Source organism: Strix aluco, chromosome Z, assembly GCF_031877795.1.
Source record: "Strix aluco isolate bStrAlu1 chromosome Z, bStrAlu1.hap1, whole genome shotgun sequence".
Lineage (NCBI taxonomy): Eukaryota > Metazoa > Chordata > Aves > Strigiformes > Strigidae > Strix > Strix aluco.
Genome location: NC_133971.1, coordinates 22279503 through 22302997, shown reverse-complemented (window position 1 = coordinate 22302997; position 23495 = coordinate 22279503). Strand labels below are relative to the sequence as shown.

Here is a 23495-nt window from a genome sequence, read left to right as displayed (position 1 = left end):
CTTGTTTCTGCTCATCTCCGCGAAGGTCTGACCTACAATGCCTAATGGCATCAACAGGAAAACACCTCCAACTTTAACAGTAAGGATTGTTGTGTTTCCCTTTTGCAATCACAGTACTGCCTGTGTTTCCCTTTTGCCACCTGTGTTTCCCTTTTGCAACCAGAGTACTGCCTCAAGTCTATTTCTATTGTTGACAAAAGTTATTTTTCTGTGTTCATCAAGGGTCAAGCGTTAGTCTATAACCATGTTACTGCAGGTATCAATAAAAAATTATTCTTCATGCCACAGGATAAATGCCTAGTTTTTATGAGCACTCTCATGACATGAAATTCTGCAGCAAAGCCAAACAACAGGTTTTTATTTGGATTTTAACAGAGCTAGCACTACCAGAGGAAAGCCAGAGCTGTCATGTATTTAGGCAATCTTAAATTTCAAGGATAACATTATATGTCATGAAATAAATGTCCTGGGTTCAGCTAGGATGGGGTTAATTTTCACAAGAAGCTGGGAGAAGGCACAGCCAGGACAGGCAACTGGAACCAGCCAAGGGGCTATTCGACACCATGCTGATATCATGCCCAGTATCTAACTGGGGGAGCTGGCCAGGGGTGAGGGGTGGTCATGGCTTGGAAAGGGGCTGAGCATGGGGTACCAAGGGGTGAGCAATTGCATTGTGCATCACTCGCTTTATATATTTGTTTTATTAGCATTGTTGTTGTTACTGTTCTCTTCTTGTGTTGTTCTATTAAACTGTTCTTATCTCAATCCCCGAGGTTTTACTTTTTTTCCCTTCCTGTTCTCCTTCCCACCCCACCAGTAGGGAGGAGTTTTGTTGCCGGCTGGGCCTAAACCACGACAATGACATAATATATATTGGGCCCAAATCCATACATATGGAGCCAGATATTCATCCAGGGTAAGCCACGGTAGCAGTACTGACTTCAAAAGAGTGTTTTACTTTCATCATCCGCTGAGCTGGTCCAAACAATGGTAGTTTTAAACATAGGCACAGCAAGGTTCACATTAAGACTGCTGGAAAATTCAGAGGCCATGGCTCTACTGTCTGATTTGCTGATATCAGAGACCTGAGCTAAGGCATTTTTGCTTACTGGTATTTGTGGCAGCCCCTAAAACCTAAAAAAGTGGTAAGCCTTACCCTCCAGACATCTGCCCTACTTCCTGTTTATGTCCTGACTTTTCTCATCCTTCTGATTTCTCCCTGAGGCAAAATAGTCCTGTTTCTCATCTTTGGTTAGCAAAGCTTTGCTCCCAAGTCTGAAAAGTCTTCAGCTGGCTCTGATTAAGAATGAATCCATCAGGTGAGAGGACAGGCTTTCTCACTTGTACAATCCCTCAGAATAACCTTGCTGAGAAGAATATCCTGGTTATACTAAGCCAGTGAGAATTTTATTGGGTTTATTAGGACGAAGATTCAGTAATGTGTGTCTGTTCTCCATGTTTAACCCTTAACTGAAAATTAATTTTCCGTAAGCAGCAAAATTGATGTTTCCTTCCACAGAAGGAAAAAATCCATCCTATTTAAAATTGCATAAGATCTCATTGTTTGGATGACAACAACAGCAGTGTTTGCTGGTATTTTCAAGCATTTGTGCTCAAAGAGGATCTGTGTCTGAGTGGTAGGGAAAAGTTCAGTACAAAAATCACTGTATTCCAGTAGCCAGAGTAGACTCAGAAGACTCACTTACTAATCGGGTTACACTTCCACAACAGCCAAAACCATGTTAACCTAGCAGCCATTGAGAACTACAAAAGGATCAGTTTGAAGCTTTGCAAGGCTAATTTTCAGAAAGTGTTAAAATATTTACACTAGGGAGAATAGTCAGAGTTCTAATAGTAAATACGTAAAAATTAAGTAAAATGCAGAGAACTTTGGAAATGTCAGCTTTCTGTAAATAGGACAATTGCTAACTACAATGGTCAGGAAGAACTTACTGCAGAGGAGGTAATTCCCTTTAAAAAAAATTCTTTCTGATATTCCTTTTCATATTGATCAATTTTGAGAATTGTTTACTGCAGTGCATTAACCACAGTACAACAGTTATTGTTCTACAGTGATTCGGCAGGAAATTCGCCATCAGCCTCAACGGATGAGAAACACTGAAGTTCACAGCCATATCAAAAAGAAAGTGATAGATATCAGAAAAAGCAATTACATTATTTTTAGCAAAATACTAGTATAAAATAGAATAGTTCCAGTTGCAAAGGACATACTGCAATCATCTAGCCCAGCTGCCTGACCACTTCAAGGCTGACCAAAAGTTAAACCATACTATCAAGGGCGTTGTCCAAATGTCTCTTAAGCACTGATCTGAGGCATTGATCACCTCTTTAGGAAGCCTGTTCTAGTGTCTGTCCACCCTCTCTGTAAAGAAATGCTTCCTAATATCAAGTCTAAACCTCTCCTGGCACAGCTCTGAACCACTTCCATTTGTCCTGTTGCTTGGTACCAGGAGGAAGAGTTCAGCACCTCCCTCTCCACTTCCCCTCCTCAAGAATCTGTAGAGAGCAATGAGGTTGTCTCTCAGCCTCCTTTTCTCCACACTAGACAAACCCAGAGTCCTTAGCTGCTTCTCATAGGACATGCAATATTATCACAGAATCGTCTAGGTTGGAAAAGACCTTGAAGATCATCCAGTCCAACCATTAAACTAACACTGACAGTTCCCAACTACACCATATCCCTCAGCACTTTGTCAACACGACTCTTAAACACCTCCAGGGATGGGGACTCCACCACCTCCCTGGGCAGCCCATTCCAACGCCTAACAACACATTCTGTAAAGAAATGCTTCCTAATATCTAGTCTAAACCTTCCCTAGTGCAACTTGAGGCCATTCCCTCTTGTCTTATCGCTTATTACTTGGTTAAAGAGACTCATTAATTTACATTTAGAGAAAGATAGCTTAAAATCAAATCCTTTTCCTAGAAAATCATATAGACGTTTTACAGACTAAAGTTCATTCTAAACTCAGTTTAGTCACTTGCTATGAATTCCTCACTGCTGTCCCTAAACCATAGAACAAACAGTTTCAGTTAAATACAGTTTCCACTGAAGTCTTTTATGAAGAAAAAATTTTTCAACAAATTTGACTTCAGCCTTTTGAGTTAGTCAGTCACCAGTGTGTCATTTTTTCAAATTTCAGGAAAAGTATCTTGCCGAGGAATCAAATGACAGATTTGGGAGCTTTTAACTTTAGGATGACACTGATACAAATTACAAAGACTTGTTTTTTCTGTAGACTTCCCTTCCTCAGGACTGCTAACCTGTCTCAAACATACCAATACATACAGCACGGAAAACACAACACATCTTTAAGGATTTAATTTCTGATAGATGAAGAGTTCTCTCCCGGCCAGACAGCATGCAAGCATTCACATGCTGAGCTGCTGGCTCCAGCAGTCCTGCTCATTGGCACTCTGTTGACATCAGTATCAACAGAGAGGTTTACAACCATGCACGAGCAAAGTTGGAACATCGTGTCCTCCAAAATTCAACAGGAACTGCTCTAAACTCTCCTAGACTTGAAATAGCCCTCCTGCTTCATCCTTTTCAAGAACACTAACACAAGAGAGGTGACAAGGTTTTTTGCAGCCTAATAGTACCTTACTGTGCAATGGCTGTGCCTGCTAAGAAATCAAGATACTGCAGGTTAAAGTTTTACCTCATTATCTCAGCTGCACAGGATCATTCCACCCACCATTATCTAAAGAAAAATTTTTAAGACTTTTTGGGTCACTTGTGACTGGAGGCTGCAACAGGGTGTATGTAAGCCATTAGTACATTTGGCAAAGAGTTTGAAGAGCCAGCAATTTCAGCCCTTCCCTGATAGCACCCACAGGATACAGCATGAAGCCTCCCTCTCCACTTTAAAGGCAGGATGGTGCTGATCCATCTGCTTTATGCAGAGAAACAGCTCAGGCTCCACATACCCTCAAGAGGACATGGATGGACCAGGCCTGTACTGCACTATTTCACAGACAGTTGCTTAAAGAATGTCAGAGTATTACAGTTTTTTCCACTGAGTAAGGGTATTAATTTATACATCCCTCCCCTGCTAATCTCCAAGGAACATTGGGTCCAGTCTTACCACCCATTCAACTCCTTCATGTGAAACTCTTCATCCCAGTTCCCAAGCATGGAACAATGAGGGAAGGAAAGACAAGGCAGTTTTTCAGTTGTCAGCCAAAAATTTGTACCTGTAGGAAAATAATACCACTTAGCTTTTCTAGTGGAACTTCCAGCTTATGGTGTCCTAAGAGAGAAAAAATTAATTTTAAGCATAAGAATCAGAGAAACTTTTCAGAAATTTAAAATTAAGCAACATCTTAAACAGTTGGCTGAACCATGACTACATGGATTGGTGAACAGACTGAAAATTATTAGTTCAATGCAAGTTACTGTGAGTTCCTTGTTACCTCTGATCCTTTAACTCAACATTGCACCACTGCTTATTGTCCATTTATAAGCCTGCCTGCTTTTTTCACATTTGGAATATCCCTTTGTCTCACAAAGCGTATTTCCTCCCAGCCTCACTGCACATCGGTGCAAGACAGAAAAACTAAGCAGACAACGGAACAATGGAAAAATGTCTTGTTGTCCTGTGCTCCATCACTCCCCAGCTGAGCTAGAAGAAACCCTGAATTCTCACATGCTTGTGAGTTAAACATGGTTTGCCTCTCATGTTCAGAAAGCAGGAAGGCAAAAAGCAGGTGAGAAGATCACAAAGGTCAAGAAGTGACATCCAAAAATTACTTGTTATAGGGAGAATCACCTACAGGGGACTCCATCACATATTGAGTCGGACATAATAACACAGGATAAAAGAAAATCGGCTGATAAGCACTGTGGCAGCAGAATAAGTATCCAGACAGTAAGTTTTAATAAAATTAAACAGGATAATTCTCTCAATCTCACCTCACAAGCCTTTGTTGTATTCTTTTGAACTCATCTTGCATGGTGTTCATTGAAAGTATTTCTCTCAGTAATCATCAGCACAAGTAACAAGAACCACTGCATTGTATTTGACTCCCATTCAACACAAAACTCATTAAGCAGAATGATTTCTGCTTAATAAGTCTGTTTGAGTCTATGGTTTCTGCAAGTCATTGCTCTAGGCCATCAGCTGTAATAAAATTCTTTACTCATTCTCTAGACTCTATTTTCCCTAAAAAGAGACCAGGTTTTCATACAATTGCCAAAGATATAAAGTGCTAGCAGTTCATGCAAAATAGGATGCATATGTCCCATACTGTAAGAGGTGGGAAGGTCTTCATGAGTCCAAGATAAACTGATGACAGGTCTATGGGTTGCAAATGTAATGTACTATGTCATCCATCCAAGCCTTCTTCCACACATTTATCAGTACTTTTCATGCCTTAAGGAAAGCAGACCACAAAGAAGCAATTTCTTATCTAGTAAAAGTTATCCTGGTGGTGTCATCCATCCAAACCCAGATCATCACAAGAAACCTTGCAGACATTTTCAATGCAAAGCCCTGTCTCTGGCCCTAGTATCTCCACTCCAAAACTTAGAATATTAATTTTGCCTCTCTCGTATTCGTGAACTTAGTCTTTGTTCATTGTAAGCTACCTGACTTCTGTTAATTTAGAAGTTCATCCACTGGCTAAAAGAACATTTTTGTCAGTAGAATTAACAAGCAGCATTTGAGTGAGTGATAGGTCTAATGATCACTGAGAGTTGTCTATGTCTCTGGTACCCCTTTATCCATAAATGATTTCTGCACCTGATCCAGCATGATCTTCTAGGAACATTCAATGTTTTTTGCTGTGCGTAGTGGTAGGCATTTAGTCTGTTATGAAAGATTCTTTCTAATGCTGTCAGCTAGTTGTTGGCTTACCTGATGAGTCATAACATTTGATAATCACATTTAAAATGTATGTTATGGAGCTAATTCACTTTAGTTTCATAAATATGTAGTGGTTTTCTGAACCTGCTGAACTGCTGGTCCACATGCTACTTTGTTGGAGGGAGTTATATAATTTTATTTTTCTTGAATTTTTTTTTAAGGGTGTTACTCTCATAATGAATTTTAAATATTTTAAATATTATTTTCCAACAGTCCTTCTCACTCTGGGTGTCTAGTCCTAAGCAGTCTCCATACACACAGATGTTTAGCTGCTATAGCCTTGGTATTCAAAGCATCTTCTCTTCCTGTCCTAACAACCTGGTTTCAACAGCAAAATCAGTGGGAGCCAAGAGAAACTCCCTCAACGTATCTTCCACAGCTCCATTTGCAGTTACAGTTGTTAGTCTGTTGAGGACAGAAAAATTACGTTTGTCTGAAGGAATAGTATTAGAGCCTGGACAAACCCACCAGACTTTCAGTAAGAAAGCTTACCTTAGCACTAAGGCCTCCATTCTATAAAAGTTAACTTTCTTCTCTTGCCAAGGAGACAATGTGGCATATGGATTTCTGATTTTTAACACAGATAGGGCTTAGTATTTTCTCCTTTTATCAGGTTCTCAAACTATTGCTGTGCTATGGCTGGGGACTTGTTGGAGCAAGTCCAGAGGAGGCCATGAAGATGAGCAGGGGACTGGAGCACCTCCCTTATGAGGACAGGCTGGAAGAGTTGGGGTTGTTCAGCCTGGAGAAGAGAAGGCTCTGGGGAGACCTTATAGTGGCCTTCCAGTACTTAAAGGGGGCTACAGGAAAGCCAAAAGGGACATTTTACAAGGGCGTGTAGTGACAGAACAAGGGGTAATGGCTTTAAACTGAAAGAGGGTAGATTTAAATTAGATGTCAGGAAGACGTTCTTCACTATGAGGGTGGTGAGACACTGGAACAGGTTGCCCAGAGAGGTTGTGGCAGCCCCCCCTCCCTGGAAGTATTCAAGGCCAGGTTGGATGGGACTTTGAGCAACCTAGTCTAGTGGAAGGTGTCGCTGCCCATGGCAGGGGGTTGGACTAGATGATCTTAAAGGTCCCTTCCTACCCAATCCATTTTATGACTCAATGATTCTAAAGGCACTTCCCTCTCGGAACAGGTTCAGCTCTTCTGTCTTCTCCAACATCCTGAACTGGGCTTCCTAACTCCACCTTGTTCCCTGAACAAAGTTTAAGCTTGGAGTTTATCTCATAGCATTGCACCAAGATGTCAATTAGAGCAGTCTTCCAAATCTGTGGTCCACCAAGGAAGAACACAGAGGAAACTTCATCGATGCTCAAGTCACATGAATTGTGCCATGGGTATAACAATGGAACAATTTCCTTCCCAACATATTGGCCCAAATATGCAGTAAGCTACGAATACTTTTCGGAGTCTTGATTCACTGCAAATGCAGGGATTACTGAGAAAGAGGTAATGAGGCAAGCCAAGAGTTTTCCCATATGGTTTCCCAGTGAAGTCCTGTTGCTCTTTGGCCTTTAGGTGCCAGAAAGCAAATTAACTGCAAGTTTCTAAGTCTGAATGTCTTACTTTTTTATCATTTGAAAGCAAACCTCAAGGATATATTTTGGAACTACCAGGAAAACAGGAAATTATAAACCATAAATTGCAGAGAAGAAAAGAAATTAAAGTTCGTGTAACTATGAGACATTCCCAGAGCCTGTGAATTACTGACAGAATAACTCATACTGGCTGTATGAGCTGTTGTCAATGGAAGTAGATATTTGCAGAAAATGAAGCAGCCTGAAGAACAAATAGGTTTTAGCAAGAATTTTTGATTCTGCAATCATAACAGTCTGTGAGTTTTATAAGACAAAAGGAAAATCCTTTCAAGACACACTTTTCAATCTGAAAGTGCAAACAGCTCAGGTTTGAGTAATTTGGGATTAGTAAATTATCCAGACAGTTCAGTGTAGAATACTTGCAGTGTTGAATAGTCAGAGGCCCAAAGAACCAAAGCTGCCGTTTAACACAGATTCCAGAAGACACAGAGAGGAATATGTATGTAAACACATATCTACAACTTATGGCATGTGTCTCACAGTAGTTCCTCCATATCTGATGAGAGGAATTAAAGTGGCATAAAGCACGTTTTAAGCCTTGTAAAATAATTTATTTTCTAAGGGGACAGCAGAAACCAATTTGGTTTCCTTCTAAAGACCAATTTACAAGTTTGGTCTAAGAGTCAAACTGCAGAGGTCAAGGCAGAAGTCAACCACAGCATACACTGCTGTGCAGATCCAGGAGATGAATTTTTAATCCTTGTCATCATGTACCTAGAATCATAGAATATCTCAAGTTGGAAGGCACCCATAAGGATCATCGAGTCCAACTCCCTGCTCCCTGTAGGGCTACCTAAAACTAAACGATATGACTAAGAGCATCATCCAGACACTTCTCAAACTCTGACAGGCTTGGTACCATGACCACTTCCCTGGGGACTCTGTTCCAGTGACTGACCACCCTCTCATTGAAGAACCTTTCCTTTTTCCAATGTCCAATCTGAACTTCCCCTGACGCAGCTTCACCCATTTCCTCGTGTCCTATCACTGGTCACCAGAGAGAGATCAGCAGCTCCGTCTCTGCTGCCCCCCTTGAGGAAGTTGTACACTGTGATAAGGTCACCCCTCAGTCTTCTCTTCTCCAAGCTGAACAAACCAAGTGACCTGAGCTGCTCCTCGTAAATCTTGCCTTTGACGCCTTTCACCATCTTGGTTGCCCTCCTCTGGACACACTCTAACAGTTTGATATCCTTCTGATATTGAGGCGCCCAAAACTGCACACGGGACTTGAGGTGGAGCCACACCAGTGCAATGTAGAGTGGGAAAATCACCACCCTCAAACAGCTACTTGTGCTGTGCTTCCAGCACCCCAGGACACGCTTGGTCCTTGTGGCTGCCAGGGTGCACTGCTGACTCATATTCAACTTGCCACCAACCCAGACCCCCAGATCTCTTTCCACAGGGCTGATTTCCAGCCTCTCGTCCCTCAATTTGTATGTACAACCATGATTGCTCTGTCCCAGGTAGAGAATCTGGCACTTGCTGTTCTTAAATTTCATACAGTTGGTGATTGCCCAGCTCTCTCATCTATCCAGATCTCTCTGCAAGGCCTCACTACCCTCAAGGGAGTCCACAGCTCGTCCTAGTTTATATTGTTGGCAAACTTACTTAATGTACATTTGATTCCTGTGTCCAGACAATTTATAAAAACATTAAGGAGCACTGACACTAAAATTGAGTGCTGGAGAACCCCCCTGGTGACTGGCTGCCAGGCGGATGTAACCCCATTTACTTTAGATCTTTGTGTCCGACCTGTCAGTCAATTGCTCACCCAACACATTATGGACTTGTCTAGCTGTGTGCTGGACGTTTTATCCAGAAGGACACTGTGAGAGACAGTATGAAAAGCTTAGTTACAATCCCAAAACACCAAATCTACTGTCTTCCTTTGGTCAACTAGATGGGTGACCTTGTCATAAAAGGAAATTAAGTTAGTTAAGCAGGACTTTCCCCTCATGAACCCAGGCTGGCTATGACCAATGACTGCACTATCTCTCAGGTGTTTTACATTAATTCCCAGAAAAATCTTCTCTATAATTTTACCAAGCACTGAAGTGAGACTGACAGGCCTGTAATTACCATGGTCTTCCTTCATTCCTTTCCTGAAAATTGGGACAACATTTGCCAGCTTCCAGTAGACTGGGACCTCTCCAGACTCACAAGACCATTAAAAAGTAATGGAGAGAGGTCCTGTGATGACATTGACCAGCTCTTTCAGTACCCTGGGATGAATCCCATGGGGCCATAGATTTATGTGCATCCAGCTAGAGCAGCAAGTCTTGAGTTGGTTGGAAGTTTACCATCTACCCAGTCACAGTCTTCCAACACAGGGCTCCAGGGGTCCCACGGCCCATCATTGGTGTTGAAGACAGAGGCAAAGAAGGCATTAAATGCCTCCACTTTGTTTATGTCCTTATTTGTGAGGTGACAAACCTCATCAAGCAATGGACCAATGTTATCTCCAATTCTCCTTTTTTGCATTAACATACTTTAAAAAGCCCTAGTACTCTTTTAAAAGCTGTACTACCCATACTACTACATGCTAGTGGCAGTTACAGTTCTCAGGCTCTGACCTTCAGTGGACTCAGCAACAAGAGCAACAAGCTCCACAAGACAACCATGCATTATGCAGAAATGGTGCTGGCTTCCAGTTTTAGAGATGCTGCTCTTTGACATGTGGCATGTCACAGGCTGGCAGGCCCTGCCCAAGTTCAGGAAAGTTATGGGCAACAAAGCTTTTAAATGTCATCTGCTTCTCTCTCTTCCATACATGTCTTGAATGCACCCAGTATGCTCTGCAGCTCCTGACAGCACTCAGATATAGGTCTGGGCAAAGACACTTACAAGCATATAGGCTTTCATTTTTTATCTAAGTCTTGCCCATTTTCACAGTCTAACTGGCTCCCTCTCCTAGGTTCTTGGTGCAAGAGGTTACTGTCTGTGCAGTACAGGGGCCACAACACCTTCACCCACTACCAGCATTTTTATGGGGAACTAGTCCAGAAGCTGCTTTCCAGCAAGCTGCTCTTCTGATCAACACAGGCTCAAGAGCAAGTCCTGATGCTTCAGCAGCAAAATTCTTTCATGACACTTCGATCTAATATTACCCATCTGGAACAACAAGCTATTGAATAGAGTGAAAACAGAAGACCATCAGAGCTGCAAACACTATGTATGAGCATATATTCAATGCTCTGCATTGATCTGCTGTTGTGTTAGGTCTAGATAGAGCTTCAGAAGTGCCTCTACTCTTAGAAAGGTCAACAAGCCTGTGGAAGTTTCAGGATCACAGCACAATTCATATTTATAACAAATATCAGGGGTAGAGGTAAGAGAAGTGGAAAGAGAGATTGTCCATTAGGGACTTTATCCAACAGAAAAGTCTAACAAAAAAGTTGAGCACACTTGCCATATGAGATAACAAAAGGAACCGTTCTTCTCCTTCTTTCAGTTGACACACTTCTATAAAGCAAATTAGCAAATAAAATGATACTAAAACCTGAACGGCATGGCCTTTGCACTAAATAGAATGAATGTATCTTCCAGGGGAAAAAAATAGTTTAGGTCATTAGCAACAATAATACATAAAGGGTCAACATTTGCATCAGTGCTCACTTTACACAAGATCACATTCTTTACCTAATTTGTTCCCATTACCAACTTTACCAGCTTGGAAACAGAACACTGAATTTCTGTAGGAATCGGAACGGATTTCCTTCCTCTGCCACTCATGTTGCTGCTATCTTCTCACCTGATGGTCATAGGATTGCTATTTCAGGCCTCAGGGTATTCTCTGGTCAGAATGCAAAGAGTAACATTTCCATAATCTCCAAAGGAATTTTAGTACGGTTAAGACTTGTGCAAATATATTTTTGGGCTGCTACTCTTCCATTTACGTAGGAGGGGGAAAAAAAGTCTTAATCTTTGTTTCCTGCCTCACTGACCCTGTTTCACAACTCCTCATCCTTTTTCATTTGGACAACCGCCACTGCAGCTAGATCTAAAGATTCCCATCAGTTCCTGTGGATAGGAGATTAGGCTCTTTAAGGTCATCTCCAAAACTGGTCTTCAGGTCTTTGCTGAGCCAGTATTACTCTCTTGCTTTTAATGTCACCCGTAAGTTCAATTTTAAATGTTCTCTGGATACACTTCAGCATGAGCCCATAACTGGGAATTAGGGATCACTGTTCTCTAACAACTCAACACTGCTGCCTCTTTCCTGGTGGCTCTGTGACAGGAGCTGAAAATGAACCCAGAGACTCCCCTCTTCATCCCACCCAGCACAGGGCAGCAGCAGCTGGGCGAGTTATCTGTCATGCCTCTGACATAACACCCCAGCCCGTGCCATGGCCACAGCATGACAGAGTGGGAAGCAGGTGGCACATTTCTACAGGAAGTGCTGGTGCCTTGGCAAGAGCATCGCAGCCAGCAAGTCTGATCATCCCAAGCATGCAGCCACATTTCCAGGCCCCCTCACCATCACTTAAAGAAGCTGTGCTATTCCTGCAGGTGCTCCTGGGACACAGATTGGAAAGCAAGTGTTCTGCCATATGGGGCCCTGGGCAGGGAGCCACTGCTGAAGATACGTTTGGCACGTAGGCCTGCTGTTAGGGAGGAGATTAAAGCAAACTGCTATGAGTGGTGAGGGAAGACGAGACTCCCATGTGACATGCCACCAGCAGCAGATCACAGGCAAGTGGTGAGACGGCTTCAAATCTGATTTCCAAGATGAGGGCAGCAAGGCTGCTACAACACTAGAATCTGAATTATCACAAATGTGAGTCTGAAGACGTTACACCTGAGAGATGGCTGAAGGAGAGAGAAGTGATTCAGTACAAACACTCAAGACATCTGTGGTTCACCTTCCTTGCAGGAATACCCACGAACACACCTTCCGTCCTTTCAGCTGTGTACAGGAGACTACCAGTGTGAATGAACGGGAAAATCTCTAACACAGCCATGGTAGCAGATGCATTTGAATAAAGAATTTCAGGGGGAGAAAAGAATCAGAAAATATAGTAATGAATATACAGTCTGTCCACAAATTTAAAAAATGCAATAGATTTCTTCATTAACTCCTTTACAGTAAGTGCACACTATTACTCAGATGTATCCTTAAGTGTGCTTGAGTTACACTATGCATTTGTCTCTCTGCTCACTGTTCACTAATTTCCTTTCAAATGTAGGAACTTTCTTCTGTAATGGCATAACTTAAGAATTGACTTCTTAAATTTTATCCAGAAATAAGATTATAACTGCATACCAAATAGCAAACAGTCACAAGTGGAAAGTTTATGACTAAAAATTTCTACATAGGAATGAGACTGCAAATATTTGTGAAACAGAGGAATTCAACAGAAGAGGGGGCTAAATTAATTACTTACACTTTCAGTCGGAAAAGCTGTGGTTCTAACATAAAATTTTCTTGCAAAATTAAGCTCCACACTGTGTATTGCATTGCATTGCATGATGCTCCAGGAGAATACCTATCTTAATTAAACACCATGTTTTTAGGGTGTTCTAGATCTATTTACAGCCTACATACTAAACTGCCCTTCAGAAAAGATCTGGCACCTTAGAGCTTTGGCAAGAAGGGGAAATTTAGTCAGGTCTAGACACAGATTGATTTGAGCTTTTGAATATTAATAAATAACTTTCTCACATTCCTGGAGTCACCGAGTGCGTAAGTTACTGCTTGCTGTCTATAAGCAAAAAACTTGTCATTGATCCCTTAAATTTGCTGCCACTAATTAAATTAATTACCAACTAAAAATGCAGGTATGCAGTTCATAGGACTTGATTACCTAGCTCAGCTGTTTTCACCAAAACTTCAGTGTGCTCAACATTAACAACATAGTTAGGCAAGAATTCAATGACACAGCATCCAAAAGAATGACACATAGACCAGCTAAACTGTGAGACAACAGAATCACCTCACTGAATCCACTCCCCACATTGATAGACTAGCAGAGCTCTTTCCTGGCAAGACTGACAGCATTTGGAAAAATACAACACTGAATACAATCACTGCAACCTTTAAACATCATTCTCAAGCCAGAGTCAAAAAGATGTTACCAACTTCATGTCACAGGAACTTCAGCTGTGGTACCATTTTATAGTCACTGACACATGTGTCTAAAAAAACCACTTCAATGTTTAACTGTAAGAAGGTTTAGTAACATTATATAGTACAAACACTGAATATGAAAACTGTGGTAGATGAGGAAGAGAACAAACAGTAGGCAACAGCAAGTAACGTAAGGCTGCCTCTCAAGTACCTCATGGCAGCCTGGGTGCAGCCAGCACTTTGCCTTGAAAACTAGCTGCTGAGGTGGCAGGATAGCACCCCATGCTCTGACCACCCTGTTCTACCTGGCTGCAGGAATCCTTGCGGCCAAGTGGGAGCATCGCTTTCAGGGTGTACAGCATGGGGAAGCAGTGCCTGAGGCATTAGCATTTATTAGCAGTCCTTTTGGATGCCAGTTATTAAGAAGACATCATAGAAACAGTGGGGTTAAAAAGGGGACCTCCTGACAACTCCAGATGTGCAGGTAAAGCAAACATAAAGGGACTCCCTGCTCAGTATTATCCATCTTTTTCAGATGCAAGGGACAAACCACTACTTGGAAGGACTTGTGTCATTGCTAAGGGCAAACTGCAACAATTCATATAGGAGAGAAATGCAGTGAAATGATACCACCATAATAAGACAATACTGGCACCCGGTGGTTTTTAGAACAGGTCATGCTTGGGTTTTTTGTGAGTTTTTTGTTTTGTTTTCATTTGGTTTTTTTGTTGGTTGCGTTTTTTGGTCTTTTGGTTTTTGTTTTTTTTTTTTTTTTAATCCTGTAAGGAAGTGTTTCCTTCTGAAACAGATTCTTGATGCATGTTCCACATTTTGTCAACTAAGATCAGAGTAAAGACTGTGATTTATTCCTAAACAAGAATGCAGAAAGTTTTGTTTCAACTCTTCTTGATTCAGTTTTGGCACTCAGTAATGTCATTTGTTGCAGCAAGAAATAAGAAGATGCAGGAACATTTCAGTCCAATAGAGTTTATGCTCTGCCAAAAGCTAGGCAGAGCAGAGACCTTCAGTCTCCTCTGATTCTGTCCAGGTTCCCATACCAGGACATCAGGTTTTCTACACTCATCTCCCTCTGAAGTTAGAGGATCTATTGTGCTGGTAGTCCTGTTCTTAACTCACACTTATGCCATGTCCCATTTTGTTGTCTAAGAAAGAATTCAACACAAGACAATATAGTCCCTTAAATTTTTTCTTGGTGCTACACTAAGAGGAGTGGGTTATCTTTGGTCTACGCTAATGTTCTATTAATATTCTAAGGAAAGCCCTGGAGTATGAGTGAAAATAGGAAAAATGCTTTTAGTCCATTATTTATCACAGAACAAATACTGTTGTGGCAAAACAATTTTTCTTAATCTGCAGTGGTTGACTTATGCAAACAACACCTGCACAGTCACAGAAAACCAGTTAAGCAGTGATATAAACTGAAGAGATCTACATAGCAAGAGCAAAACACAGAAATAAAGAGGGCAGCCATTCTCCACTCTTCTCAAAAAAATCCGAGGACTCAGGAACTACCACCTGCACAGCTGTACCTGGGAGGTGTTTAGAGAAGGCTGCAGGAGAGAGCTCTACACATCCACCCATTTTGTGGATGTGGTGATAAAAAGTCCAAGACTTTTTCCACTTCTTTGAAGTCCACTGAGCCTGTAGATGTCACTTGAAAAACCGGCACTTACAGAGACTCAAGGGAAGAGTCAAGAAAATGCTTGACATATAATAGCTCCTTTGCATTGCAAGAAGCAATCCAAAGCCTACCTCACCTCAGAGAAAGGAGCAGTCAAAAGGACAGGGAAAATAGATCTTGTGAGGGGACTAACAGGAGTGTGGGGGAAAGGAACAGGCACAGCCTTGTTTATGCAGGACTTAAACAATACAAAGAGTTGCAATGTTAAGCAGGGAGCACTGTGACTTTGCAGTGGGAATCCAGGAGTCAGTAGAATAATGTATATATTGAACATAGGAAAGGGCTCTTGGAGAAATACGCTAGCAACAGCAACTCTGACAAGAGCTTTCCTTTGGTTCACACCAAATATAGGTAGAATGATCTTGGGCATGTACATATACACTCTACAGAAGACTCTGTTCTCTGTGCTGCCACTCTGACCTAGGACTGTGGGAAACCAGTTCATTCAAGGTTATGCTTTTGCCCTCTGGGATACAGGGGGCAACTTGAAGTGGCAGATTCGTGGGTTTGTGATAGGAACTTCACCATCCAACCACACCACCATCTTTTGTTAGCTGCAGACCTAGCCAGGCTTCACCTATCAACAACATGACTGCAAGAGCTTCTGCAGACCATTACCAGCATAATGGGCTTATTTCTTTGTTTTAGTTTTAATTCTGTCCACAAATTCTGGCTTTTTAGATGTCTGTCTTGATGTAAACCTCCTACAACATATTGGTTTAAATTTTTAATACCCCAATGCATTTAACCTTATTTACAAATGTAAACACATACTTTGCTCAACTAGAACATTTACTGAAGCAGCAATGCAAATAAAATTACACAACTCACAAAAAGAAACACTATAAACTTCACTGATGTTTCTGTCTTTATAACAGCTCTCAGATCCTAAAATACCTGGGCCTTACACCAAAACAGAGAAAAGACATATAATTATCACTTTATTCTGCTTGGCAAAACAGTGTAAAACTGGATGGTTCTGTTGAGTTAGAGAATGATGGGAAAGAACAGTTTACAAGATGAAACTTGTTCGAGCTTGAAACATCCCCCTCTATCTATCTATTCTATTCTTTTTTAAGAAGCACTTGCACACTGGCTCACATTTGACTCAGCTCAGGCAAACACAGTGTTCCAATTTATTTCCATAAGAAAAGAAAGAATACAATAACCCCCAGGTGCATTGCAGGAAAATGGCTTAGACACAGACCTGCATTATATTAGATAACACAGTTGCCACTGGGCATAAGATTATAAGACCCACTTCATCAAGGTGTGTTTTATCTCTTCCTCTTTTTTGCTCAAGCAGTCACACCTCCTTGGACAGAGATGAGTTTTTTATTTAACTGGAAAAGCAATGGAAGAAATTATTTATTTTTTCATATATGATGAGTTTTCAGGATTATAAATTCCACTGTATTAAATATCTTTCAAACATGAGACCAGATGTCTTCATGTTTACAACACATTCTTTTGGCACAGCTTGTCAAAACACGGTCTGTCTTGGAAAATCTGAATAAGCATTCATTACACCAGTTTTAATAGTTGCTGGTCATAATGTTGATTTATTTGCTCTCAGAGTTGTTGTGCTTGTTCTCCAACTTGTGTTATGTAACACCTGACTTGCTCTACATGTTCCCTGTTGTGATGTTTATCACCTCTGGGGGCTGGGTTAAGGTTATCATTTTGCTGTACTGTGTCACACTGGCTTATGATGAGATAAAATTACTGATCATGAGACTAATCTGGTATTTGTATTCAGCATTGCCGTCATCTCCATAATTTGGGAACCAACTCTCAGAAACTATTAATAATTATAACTTTCACCTTTTCTCCTTGGAGAGACAATCTATGAGGCAGATACCTTCCTCCATCTTCCTCTGGACTGGCAACATAAGGGTGAATTATTTATGGCTTCGTGGGCCCACAACACCCCAGGCAATCCAGGAAGAGATGTAACATAGAGATGGGTTTGTGATTGATGGGTGGATTTAACCATGGACAGGTTATCCATGAATGTGAAACATGCACTGCAATCAAGGAAGCCAAGCAGTTAAAGCATCTCTGGCATGGAGGACGATGGCTGGGCCTTGAAAGAGAAGTCTTATGGTGACAGGGCACCCCAGAAATAATTGAGTCAGACAATGGGACTCATTTGTGAAACAACCTCAGAGACACCTGGGCCAAGCATGGCATTGAGTGGGTATATCACATCCCCTACCATGCACCAGCCTCCAGGAAAACTGAACAATACAATGAATTAAAGACTACACTGAGAACAATGGGGGCTGGGACCTTCAAACATTGGGATACACATTTAGCAAAAGCCACCTGGTTAGTCAACACTAGGGAATCTGCTAGTCAAGCTGGCCCTGCCCAATCAAAACTTTTACACACTGTAGAAGGGGATAAAGGCCCTGTATAACATATAAAAAATATGCTGGGGAAGACAGTTGGGTTATTCCTGCCTCAGGCAAAGGCAAAGCCACCCATGGGACTGGTTTTGCTCAAGGACCTGGGTGCAGTTGGTGGGTAATGCGGAAGGATGGGGAAGTCTGATGTCTACCTCAAGGGGATTTGATTTTGGGTGAGAATAGCCAATGATTTTAACTGTATGGTGTTAAACATTATGTAATACTCTATGCCATCACTATTATGGTTGCTATATGCCATATCAATGGCATTACAATAAAAATTACCCAGATTAATGAAGAATTAATTTTGATGAAACTGGGCAAAGTGCAGCGATGATAGAACCAGAACTGGCTTCAGCATGCAACAATCCCAACACCACACACCATCTCTCCTGCCCTGAAGGACTGCTACAACAGATGGAGCCCAAAGTCATGGACTAAATGAACTCAACAGACATTTCAGATGGACGGCCCATTCTAAGGGAATGATATCTGTGTGTATATATCAAAGGACAGGAAAGTGTGTATTGGAAAGTGTGGGACCTGGACGTGACATAAAAGGTAGAGAATAAGGGGTGGATATGGTCCTAGTTTCAGCTGGGATAGAGTTTATTTTCTTGCTAGTAGCTGGTATAGTGTTGTGTTTTGGATTTAGGATGAGGATAATGTTGATAACACACTGATGTTTTAGTTATTACTGAGGAGTGCTTACACTAAGCCAAGAACTTTTCAGCTCCTCACACCACCCCACCAGCAAGTAGGCTGGGGTGCATAAGAAGTTGGGAGGAGACACAGCCAGGACAGCTGACCCAAACTGGCCAAAGGGATATTCCACACTATATGATGTCATGTTCAGCATATAAACTGGGGGGAAAGCTGGCCAGGGTTCGCTGCTTGAGAACTGGCTGGGCAGCAGTTGGCAGGTGCATTGTGCGTTACTTGTTTTGTGTATTCTAATTCTTTTACCATTATAATTATTACTATTATTATTTCCCCTTCCTTTTCTGTCCCATTAAACTGTCTTTATCTCAACCCATGATTTTTACTTTTTTTTCCTAATTCTCTCCTCCATCCAACTCAAGGGGGGGGGGGCGGGGGGGAGTGGGGAGTGAGCAAGTGGCTGTGTGGTGTTTAGCTGCCTGTTGGGTTAAACCATGGGAATGGCTACAAGTGTCTTTGTTAGCCTAGGCAGTTTAAAACCTTGTAGTTTCAGATTAAGTACTCAAGGGTCCATTCTGATCACAATATCCTAACATGCTCTTTAACTCTGATGCTAGTTTAGCTTCTATCTCTCAGTCCTTTTATACGCAGGAAAACCTAATTGTGCTAGTTTACGCACATGCTTCATGAATTGGTTTAACTGATGTGCTGTTTTCACTTTTGTAGGGAGACAGGGCGGACACAGTGGCACTGGAAGAACAATGGTATCTTCACTCGGGTAAGGGAGGACACATCTAGAAACCTTTCTAATTCCCGAAGTCAGACTGGGTGCAGTTCTGGGTGACAAGTGAATACACCGCAATAGCTTGTCCCTCACTAAATGCTTCATTTCAGCCTTCACAGGTGAGAAGGAGCCTCAGCTCATGCCACCCTGGCCTTTACTAAAGCCCTCAGTGTCCTGCAGGGAAAGCTCGAGGACTGTTATCTCATCGACCGATTCAGCAGGCACCTATGCAGTTTTCATATCTTCTTATGACAGCACAGGTTCACTATCTCTCCTTACTTCCTCCAGATGAGTTTTTCAATAAATTCAAAATGACGTAACACAGACAGGCAAAGAAAAATTCCTTAGCTTAGAAGGGAAAAGAAACACAAATGGGGCTGGGAAAACTAGATTTTAACAGGATGTGCTTAGTGGGTTGAGTGGATGTGATAATTGTAAATGTAGGATTTTTTTTCTTAGATTCAAACATTCAAATACGGATTTGTCTTCTATACTTGTATATTTGATGTAAAAGCCCTCTCTGATTTTTTTGTTAGAAAGATGCAGGTCAACACAAGGATTCAAGAAACCAGTGTTTTCAACAGAACACTTGTCTTACTCTTGCCTCAGGAGGGTGGCCATTAATAGCTAAAACGCCAGTACCTGAGGTAAATTTGCAAGGATTAACAGAATGGAGAGCTGTTGCACACCTGAATTTAACAAACTGTAATCTTACTGGAGAATTTACACTTCTACATAAAGCAAGCAATTAAACAGATGCCATGAGCTCTTAAGTCTCTGTTATTCTTTCAGTCAGTTTAAGTTTTTTTCTGAGAAATCACTTAACTTTAATATGTATGTCCAGTTGTAGCCACAGCAGTTACCAATACAGAAAGAATCAGTCCTGTTCTTGTGGCAAAACTCCTTGTGCTATAGAGGTCCAGAACTTCTACACTGAATTCATGAGGAGGGAACACAATTGTTGCTGAGAGCAAAGCAAGGTGTGGTTTTGTATTCCTTTTTTTTTTTTTTTTCTTTTCTATTCCCTTAGCTCTTGATACAGAAAAACATAGCTTTGCTTCATATTGACTAGACTCTTACTTAAAATCAAAAGCAAATAAAAACCTATATTAAAATTAAATCCCGTGATGTATTCTTTTAGGCCTGAGGAACCTATTTTGGGACTTAGGTAGTCCTTAAGTAAGAACTCAGTAAAGGTTGTTTGTTTGTTTGTTTGTTTTTCCTTGAGACTGTAAATTCAAGAAAGCAAATCTAAGACCTTGTATTTTTCAGCCAATATTGTACAAATTTCTCATGTTTTTTTTTTTACGCATGGTGACTTCTTTAATACAGATTTCCAGAAACGCTGCTAATTTTGTAATGCATGGGTTGCTTCTGTTGCTTGTTTTATGATAAAGGCAGGTCCTCCCTGTTCACTGTTTGAAACTTGGCTTTTTTACTGAAGCTTGTAAGGACACAATTCAGAAGGCTGCTGTTTAGAAAACCACAGCAGTTTCAGGAGCTGACTGTGAAATGAGTACTGAATGTGCTATCAGCAATAAGTGATGCAGCAGACAAACTGAGCTGGAGAAGAAAGTTTTACATGCTGACAAAAAGTCATCAAAGGAAACCTGCTTTCACAGATACCATTATGACAGCAGGGAACGGGACTCAATGACATGACAGTGATGACTCTGTGCCAGGACTCTCAGTGGTCACAACCTTGCTTCTACCTGTCTTTTGTCCCCTCCGTGCCCTAACTCCAAACTGAATCCTTCTGAAATCAAGTCCATTTTTCTTGGAAACAATTTAACACACTGAATACAAGTACCGCCTTAGTTAGATAGGGTTATAATGTAGGCAGTCAGCACTCTCCAATCGCTGAGAAAGAGACAGCCCAGCAGGAGGTGCAGATGGGAGACTCAAGGGAACAGCTCAGCAGTCTGGTGCTTCCGCAACATCTTCCCCACGGGGCATAGCTGCACGGCACTAAGTCAGGTGCGGAGAATGACGGCATCACACAACTAGCCAGAAACAAGAAGCTCCTCACTTTTCTAAGTTGAACAGTGGCCAGATATGAGGGCAGGGATGGCTGAAATTGTCCTGCAGTAAGTGGTCTAGCACAAACCTTGTGTAGATCACAGCCCGCCCCCTGGCCTTTCTCATCTTTCTAGCTGTCTTTCTTCACTGCGACTGTCTCTTAGAGCCCAGATGCTTTGCAGCCTATGTTTCCGGCAAACCACAGGCACACGGGAGGGAACCAAATCTATACTTGGAGTCAAACTTGTGCTCTTCAATGCAACTCAACAGGAAAGGCAGCATGCTCACAATTATTTGAGCCTTGCAACATTGGAGTTATCTCTGCCAAGCACTGTGCCGTAAATTCGGATTAAAGTTACGTGGTTCAGTCAAATGTACTAACATGACGAAATAAAAAACTGACTGCATTTTAAAATTCAAAATCAAGATTTGAGAGTTTCCAAGGCTGCCACTTCCTGTAAAGAAACAGAATTCAGATGATGTGCAAGACAGAGCAATCAGTTAAGCACTATTGAAATAACTTACTATACCAGTTTTATAATACTTATTCTGTAAAGAACACCTCTGAACACTCTAGTCCCTCATTCAAAATAAACCATGAATCTCTGTATTCCGAATGACTTTCTGGTAGCTGCTACTTAGTGCAAAGCTCACCAGAACTGTCTTTTTCTTCTCGAAGTGTTCAACTCAGCAGCCAAGAGAAAATCGAAAACCTTTGTTCTATCTATCATTTACTTGTGTCTGCTACTTCAGATGCCCTTCAAAAGCACATGACTCAGCATGGTCCGCATGTGTATCAGTTCAAGATATTTCTTCTCTCCTGCTCTTCCTGGTAAAGGGTAGGAAAAGGAAGAGCAAGCAATGGACCTGCTGCAGAAGGAAAGAGGATGCACCTATAAATTTCTACTCATACATACAAAACACATGACTATGTATGACTTCCCTTTGATGTCTGTAACTGCTCTGCCTGCAGAAGCTCACACTATCAACCCCAACCCCCTGTTTAGTGTCACAAAATTGTCACACCCAAGAAACTCATTATATTGACCAAGTTTAGTTGTTTTTTTTTTTTTTTAACTACACTTGGATGTATAAATCAAACAACTGTTGAAATATACATCTGCACGGACACATGCAGGTCTAATGCATGTAGGGAGCGCAAACGTTTTCTAGACATAATTAACAGGCCAACTGGACATGAAGTCTTAACTTTCTGAAAAGGTTTTTTGAACAGATTCAAAGCAGCATTTTAAGTGGTGTTACATTTGCCCTGTGATTTCTAAGGTGACAGGCTGCATCCAGCCTAGCTCAGCCGGAACTGAAAGCTGCCATTATCTAACAGGTTCTTACTGGCCCATATGAAATGAACTGACACAGTTAACTTGACCCACACAGGCCTAGACTCCGGAAAACAGGAACACCTTTTACCCTTAAATAGGGAACAAGGACAGGTGACCAGCAAATACTCTTAATTCCATTCTGGAGTTCAGTCATAGGTCAGTATCTATCTAACAAAGGCATTTTGAGTGTTCCACTGTAAGATTTCTGGAATATTTTGTCCAGTACCGATTTTCACATTTTGAAGTGAGAAATTACAAACTAAATTTAGCTGAAATTCACGCATTTCTGAATGACATCATAGGAAGATGTTGTCACATACTTGATTCTACCAAATGGTACAATGAGATCTTTTGTACAAAGTTTAGCCACACTTAGAACTTTCACTTTACCCCAAGAGCATCTGTTAAGATACAGAAATGATCTATTTCTCAATGATTACTTTCTGTTTTCACTAGTTGGCTGACAGCAGGCTCACTATAATCCAGCCATACTAGTTGACTTTCAAGGAGAAGCCCAGTAACGTACGCATAATCCTATGCAGCATGCAGTTCTTTATATTTTACATTCTTCCTACATCTCCAGTGATCAGAGTTTGGTGAAAGAGAAAGCAGGTTACAAGACAGACAATGAAATCTTTGCTTTAACCTGGCATAGAAAATTTCCTTGTTCTCCTGGGATTAATACTGTTAATCTTGAAAGTGCAATACAAGGATCACTACACGCTTCTGTACTTATCATTACTCATATTAGTCACATCTCTGAAGTTACGTAACAACAGAGACTGTGTTATAATAAAATTCAAGCAATGCTGAAGGACTAAAGTCAGAAACCATTTGTTGTGCAGATGACTAACAGAAATGTCAGTATGGCAGCTGTGTTTCCATGGCTGCTCAGTCTCTTTCTTTCTTTGATAATCTTCTGCTTCTCCAGAAGATGTATAGGGACTTTATACCAGCTACTAGCAAATAAGGAAAAGACTGTTTTCTTAGCACTTCCGTAACCATTAATCCATACTTTTC

The 23495-nt window shown here is 41.3% G+C and overlaps 1 protein-coding gene across 1 annotated transcript in view; it reads right to left on the bottom strand.

The window, feature by feature from the left end:
- Positions 1–4131: 4131 nt before the first annotated feature.
- LOC141918633 (uncharacterized) overlaps positions 4132–23495 on the bottom strand; it is a 62117-nt gene continuing 42753 nt past the window's right edge. Inside the window, exon 4 of the mRNA XM_074813330.1 lies at positions 4132–4274. Within this exon, the coding sequence (XP_074669431.1) occupies positions 4248–4274 (27 nt within the window). The 3' untranslated portion in view covers positions 4132–4247. The remainder of the gene's footprint in view (positions 4275–23495) is intronic.